General features: G+C 29.8%; 1 protein-coding gene across 1 annotated transcript; it reads left to right on the forward strand.

Annotated features, from left to right (window-relative positions):
- On the forward strand, positions 467 to 2077 carry LOC109843859 (histidine-containing phosphotransfer protein 1-like). Its single transcript, XM_020412819.1, has 7 exons — positions 467 to 517; positions 632 to 746; positions 838 to 968; positions 1088 to 1147; positions 1649 to 1720; positions 1806 to 1878; positions 1979 to 2077. The coding sequence occupies exons 2-7, from the start codon at positions 684 to 686 to the stop codon at positions 2033 to 2035; spliced, it is 456 nt and encodes a 151-aa protein (XP_020268408.1). The 5' UTR covers positions 467 to 517; positions 632 to 683; the 3' UTR covers positions 2036 to 2077.

Here is a 6650-nt window from a genome sequence, read left to right on the forward strand (position 1 = left end):
ACCTCTCGCCACTCGGATGCACAGTTCTCGCATTAACGCAAGAAAGTAATGAGTGTGTTTTGTCTTAAAACTCAAAGAGGAAAACAATACAAGATATTATTATCTCATATTGTGTATGACACAAATCGTTTTGACATGTGTTATTTAGATTTGTTGAGTCTTGCATTACATCTACAATTTAGACCAACAAAGACCCAAAAATTATTTTCACTTCATTAAAAGAGAACTTTCGGGAGAAAAATCAGTATTTATATGTTTGTTACTTTTAACTGTTAACTATTATTATCTCTTTATTGTGTTCTTATCCTTTCACATGGTAGCTGTTAACTCTTCCAACCAATTAAGTTTTAAATTTTATCTTTCCGGTTCATTTACATTCACATATTTTTTTTTCGCGGCAAAGGAAATAAAACCAACTTGCTAAAAGCCCTAAAATTAATTTACTTTAAAAACCTTCTTCTTTTATTAGGAAATGTCTAACATTAGAAGGAAACGCTAATATATACTGCCAAAAGAGGTAAATATAATGCGACTCCCTCCCTATTATTATTTTTTTGAAGGAAAGTAATCATAATGCATCTCTTTAAACCCCTTCTATATATCATCACCATGATCTTTTCTACGCTTTAAGGGTTACAAAATCTAGGGTTGGAGATATCTTGGCTAAAAAGAAAGACAAGCCCATGGAGGAGTTGAATCAATTGCAGAATAAAGTGGCTGATATCACTTTAGATCTCCTTAGAGAGGTTAGTGCATTGAAATACAAGAAAACCCTGGAAAAAAAATTTCCCATCAAAAACTTTTTAACATTTTATTTTTTTTATTTTCTCTGTGAAGGAAATCCTTGATGAGCAATTTCGGCAGTTGCAACGATTGCAAGATGATGGTATGCAAGAGTTTGTTTCTGAAATGCTGTCTCTTTATGTGAACGAAACGGAGAAGATTATCAATGAGATGGACAGTGATATGTAAGTAATCCTCATTCTTTTTTTCTTTTTAGTATATTACTATCTGTAGAAGTTTATATTATGAAAGTTTGCTGATTTTTTTACTTTTGTCGAATTCATATATGTTCACTAAAAAGTAGTGTGGAGGGTTTTGATAAGGTTGATGCCCATGCAATCCAATTGAAGGGAAGCAGTGTAAGGTACTCATCATATTTCTTTTAAAAATTATGAATTTTTTTTTTTCAATTTAGAAATTTTAGTTTCTTCCTTTTTGGTTCGGCGTTGAAAAGATGCTAGGTAATCCATCATGCTATTTTTTTTCAGTCACAAATTAAGTTGTTCAAAAAGTATTTGGAGTGATCTATAGTAAACTTTAGAATTGATTCATAAACTTTGGAGTCTTTTGGACAATAGAAAGGTTTCAAAAGTGGGTCATAAATTTCTTCTGTATTGTTTGTTATTTAATTATATGAAACATTTTGGGGGTAAGATGTTGACATTATCAATTTTAAACTGAAAGAGTTTGTTTTAGAGGATAATAAAGTGGTGACAAAAAAGAAGATTTGATTCGTAAAGAGAGTGGTATTTTCTCCCTATTTTCTGCTTCTTCAATTTATATATTGCCATGGTTATTTCTCTGTATGTTCATTTTTTTACATTTGTTTTTGAAATAAATCCTGAACTATTTTGTGTCATTGCAGCATAGGTGCTAAACGTGTAGCGAATGCTTGCCAAACTATCCTTAACTGCTGCAAGGAGAATAATCATGCAGGGTTAGTTAGTCTTTTATCCCTAAGAATAATTTTGTTTATGTTCCATCGATTTTCTATCAAAATTCAAGTTTTGCCCTTGATTCAGGGGTGTTGAAGGTTTGGCGATACTAAAACAAGAGTATTCTCTCCTAAAAACCAAAGTTGAACCATTATTGTCGGTATGCATATACATATATATCGTCCATATTATAAATACATAGAAGAAGAACATATGTCTAAAACTTTTATTAACTCTTTCTTTTTGGTGATCTTTTGTAGCTAGAGAGAGAAATTATTGCGCTACATCGTTCAACCAATGCACCACAAAACAGATGATGAGTTGGGAAGAGATGGTGTATTTCGCTCCCTCTGAGAACTGTTTAATCGGCTAGATCAGAAGGCGACACCATTCATTCTTTGAGTAGCTCAATAATTTTACCTTAATGTTGCGTACTGAGGCAAGTTTGAATGAGAAGGTTATATTCGTTGTAAAATTTACTGTTCTAAGTACTTGTGAAATCACAGAGCCTTATCGCTACATTCTTGGTTTGTATTGGTGTGAAACTCTGCCTTCAATTTATTTGTCATTCTTTGAAGATTTATCAGCACCTCAGGGTCTGAAGCAAGTGCAAATGTTCTTTAAAGAGTGTAGTTCACCTCACTTTGCTACCATCTACTAGGCTTATAATCTAGGCGATTGGTTAAGCTTTCACAGGAGATTTATGTGTATCGAAGGCTGTTCAAACTACGCGACACTTTGATATAGAGATGATCGTAACAGTCATTGTTGAAAAGGATGCGATAGATTTGAATGGAAATCTTTGGAGAAATTATGTGCATATGGTACTATCAGAAAAAGAAAAAAAAAACCATCTTTGAATTGGTACATTTGACAAAGGTGGAAGGACAATCTGGACAGTTTTAGGCATAATTGGCAGGTTTTGAAGCACATACATTAGATGTCGATAGGAAGGGAAAGGAAGTACAAGTAACCAGCTGCAGATGATTAGATTGCGAAAACTCGTTTTTGGAAGAGATTTACGTGTTGCGTACTAAATAGAAGTCATTACGGATGAGATTCATTAGCTACTATAAACATGAGCTGGGAAATTGAAGAGCTTGCGTGGTTAATGTGCAACATTGCCATAGGGAATGAAACACGCTGCCGATGAACTGGCACGTAACTTACATATTATTGTAGTTATCAACAAAGTACTAGTAAGGAAATAATTTTATCTGTTTCAATCAGTATAGAATAAAAGAAGGTATATTCATATAGATCTGATAGATTGTTCGAAAAAATTAGTCAATTTTTGTGGGTAACACGTGTTTAAGTTGGACTGTACTCTGTATTTTGTATGTTACTTTGTTTGAAAATGTATGATAATTTTTCAAGAATCATGCATAGAATCCATCTCCACATGCAAAAAATTTCACCGCAAATCTCATTGGTCTTGAATTTTCAGACACTGAAGCTCATTTCTGAAGATTTTCTATCACTTGAAGGAGCAAGTTTGCGGAAGATTGTCAGTTAACTTGAAATATGACACTCAGAAATAGCATGACAATGTTGAAATAGAAAGAATATTAAGAAGCAATAATACCCCAAAATACGCAGACTACAGGTTGTATGCATGCCTGAATAATGATATTGGATTTAGTTGAGTCAGGTTTCTATCAGCAGAGTTTTTCAAGCAATCTACTATATATTTTCTATTTGTTGCGACAAGATACAGAATTTTTTTTGTAGCTTTGTAATTTTTATCATACTCTCTTTAAAAGCACGAGTTCGGAAAATCTTTTTTAGACAAATATACCCATTTATAGTTTGAACTATCTTATCTATAATCAAATTCTAATTTTCAATGGTCAATATTACCCTTCACTATTTTGAATATTTTATTTATATCTTAATCTATCCTAATCATAATCATATCTTATCCTAATCCTATGTGAACCATGTTTAGCTTAACAATTTAAAAAAACTAATATTAATAAAATATATAAAACATAAAAATGATATTAGTTTGTTAAGATAAAGAAATTACAAGTAGATAACATATTATAATACATGAATTACAGAAAAGACCCTAAAAAGTTCAAAATTATAAAAATCATCCCAATGTCTCAAAACTTAAAATAAAAAACATGAAATTAAAAAATAAACATCAGTTTGCAAAGAATTTAAAATTTACAATTAACACCTCAATGTCTCAAACAAAGAATTTAAAATTTACAGTTAACACCTTAATGTCTCAAAAATTATAGAAACACCCTCAAAAGTTTAAATTACAGACAAGCACATTAAAATTCTAAAATTTTAAAACTTACAAACAACACAGATGAATTCAAGAGATTACCATGATACACCTAAATTTTTTAACATTTAAATTTAAATTTTTTAATTAACACCCTCAATATCTCAAAAATTATAGAAACACCTTCAAAAGTTCAAATTATAAAAAGCCACCCTAAAATTCTAAAATTTGTAAATAACATAAGATGAATTCAAGATATTACCCTTAGACACCTAAAAAATTAAAATTTGCCAAAATTAACCTCAAAATTTTTAAAAAACTCCTTCAAAATTTAAAAATCGTAAAAAAAACTCTAAATTTTCAAAAATTTTAACTAGCACACATCAAATTCGTCGATTGGTAGACCGCTAAAATTTAATATTTTTCAAAATTAATCTATAGTTTTAATAATTACAAAAGACACCCTCAAAATTTTAGAGTTACAAGAAATATACTAACATTTAAAAAATTACCACCAACACATGAAACATAGAATTTACAACTACCAAACTTAAAAGTAAATTTTTTAAAAACTCTTTCAAAATTTTAAAAATTACAAATCACACCCTCAAAGTTCAAAACCACAAAAATGGGCTAAAATTTTAAAACTTGGCAAAGAAAAGTGTAATTGTTTGGTATTTTTCATATATATATATATTAAAATTTCTAATTTAGGGATTTACTATCCATTTTCAGCATCTAAGAATAGTCTAAGTTGATACTGGTAAACAAAAACAATAAGAATTGATTAAAAACATCCGGTTAATGGATAAAATTTTTAAAAATATTATAGATTAAAAATTATCGGCACTATATAAATTAAAGTAATTTCATATAATTTTAGTAATAAGTTGGGGTAGCCAAAATACATTCGTAACATTAATTGATAGATGTTTAAATCCATAGAAATGATAAAACACTATAATATTATACCTTAGCATTAATTGATTTTAATTTAGAAACTTTAATCTTTGACGTTAATAATATTTATAGGGTAAAAGAATACAAGGAATTACATATGGAGAAACTATTAGAATATTTAGAGATAACTTTAAAAGAATTGAGTTATTTCCATTGCAAATGGGAAAGTGATGGAAATAAATCTAAAATTCAGAAAACGTCAATGAATCACTTGAATTGGCATTAACATAAGACATATCTATTAATGAAGCACTGAATGAGTTACATTAAAAAATAATTTAATAACTTTATCCTAATCAAAGAAAAAATCTCCATGGAAGACATAAGAAAAATTAGTAAGTATTCATAAATTCCATACTGTGTTCTTCAAATTAAATATTAATATTATAATCTAAGAGAAATTGGTAATGAATAATGCAGGTATTTAGTTTAGATCTTTATGGAAAATGACAGGGATAGAGCAAAGGTAATATTATTGAAATAACAGAAATTCTTATTGGATGCACATCAGAAGAATTCATTTTAGAGGAAAATAAAGAGATAGCTTCTAATTTATTTAAGTAATAAATTAGGAACACAAAGAATTTTATATATATGAAATTAATATTTATTCTCATTGAAATAGAAAAAAAAATCAAAGTCTATATTTTGAGCAGTTTGTGTTGAACATCATAAGTACATTTGACTTCTTTGTAAAGTTAAATGAGATGATAAAAAATTAACGAGCCTAGGAAAGATAATAGCATAAAAAATACAAAATTAGCCTGATGTCACAATTGATGTAGATGATGAAGACAATACTCTAGAATTGTCCGAGAAATGATAAATGATAAACCTGAAGAAGGATTGATCTTAACTCAATAAAAAATAAAATAGAAGAAATAAAAACAATATTTTATGAATATTTTATAGAATAGTTTAATTATTTTGAGTGAAATTAGGAATCTTTAGAAGGGAGTTTCATGAATTTTTTTCAGTACTTTTATATTCTTATGTGGATGTTTTTATCATATAAAAGTATACTAGAGTTAGCATTAATCTTTAATTTATATTTTTTTATGAAGTCTATCAATGATTAGGAATAAACTTCATATTCTCTTTTGCATCGTTTTAACATACTTTAAATCAATCATTTTGCCATATTGGTTTTAAATATTCACCTTCCTTGTATAACACTATTTTAATATTTTTCACTTTGCAATGCTATACTTTCTCAAATAAAGCTTAGTTTCATATCGGTCAAAAATAATATGAAAATTTAAATTATTTTTAAATTATATTTGTTTTTTGTCAATTCCTCAACATGAAAATTTAAATTGGGTGTATCTCATTTAAACAAACGCAAGCAAGCAGCCCACGTCGCTGTCATGGACAGCCCCAGCTCACGCCCGCTCCCGCTTCGAGCCCAGCGCCCGCGTGTTTCGTCCGTGCTTGCCCACGCGCGCCGCTTCCCGCGATTTTTTTCCCCGCGCGCGCTTTCTTCGTTTCCCGCCTTGTGTGCCCGCCAATTACCTGAGTTCCCTCCCCCTTCATTTTCTATAAATAGAGTTGGTTGTGAGTTGAGTTGGTGTGAGAAAAATCTCAAGTTGAGTATTTTTGAGAGAAAAGAAAGAGAGGAAGAGAGAACTTGTATAAGTTTGGTATTTTTCCTCCATAGTGAAACCCCCTCCCGTGGATGTAGGCTAGTTTGCCGAACCACGTAAAAATCCCATGTTTGTATTTGTCTTATCTGT

The sequence above is a fragment of the Asparagus officinalis genome, chromosome 5, assembly GCF_001876935.1.
Source record: "Asparagus officinalis chromosome 5, Aspof.V1, whole genome shotgun sequence".
Classification (NCBI taxonomy): Eukaryota; Viridiplantae; Streptophyta; class Magnoliopsida; order Asparagales; family Asparagaceae; genus Asparagus; species Asparagus officinalis.

Excerpts from the sequence above, each read along its gene's own strand:
- LOC109843859 (XM_020412819.1), top strand. The coding sequence starts at position 684 with ATGGAGGAGTTGAATCAATTGCAGAATAAAGTGGCTGATATCACTTTA. Across the intron at positions 747-837 it reads CTTTAGATCTCCTTAGAGAG|GAAATCCTTGATGAGCAATT; the intron begins GTTAGTGCATTG and ends TTCTCTGTGAAG. Across the intron at positions 969-1,087 it reads AATGAGATGGACAGTGATAT|TGTGGAGGGTTTTGATAAGG; the intron begins GTAAGTAATCCT and ends ACTAAAAAGTAG.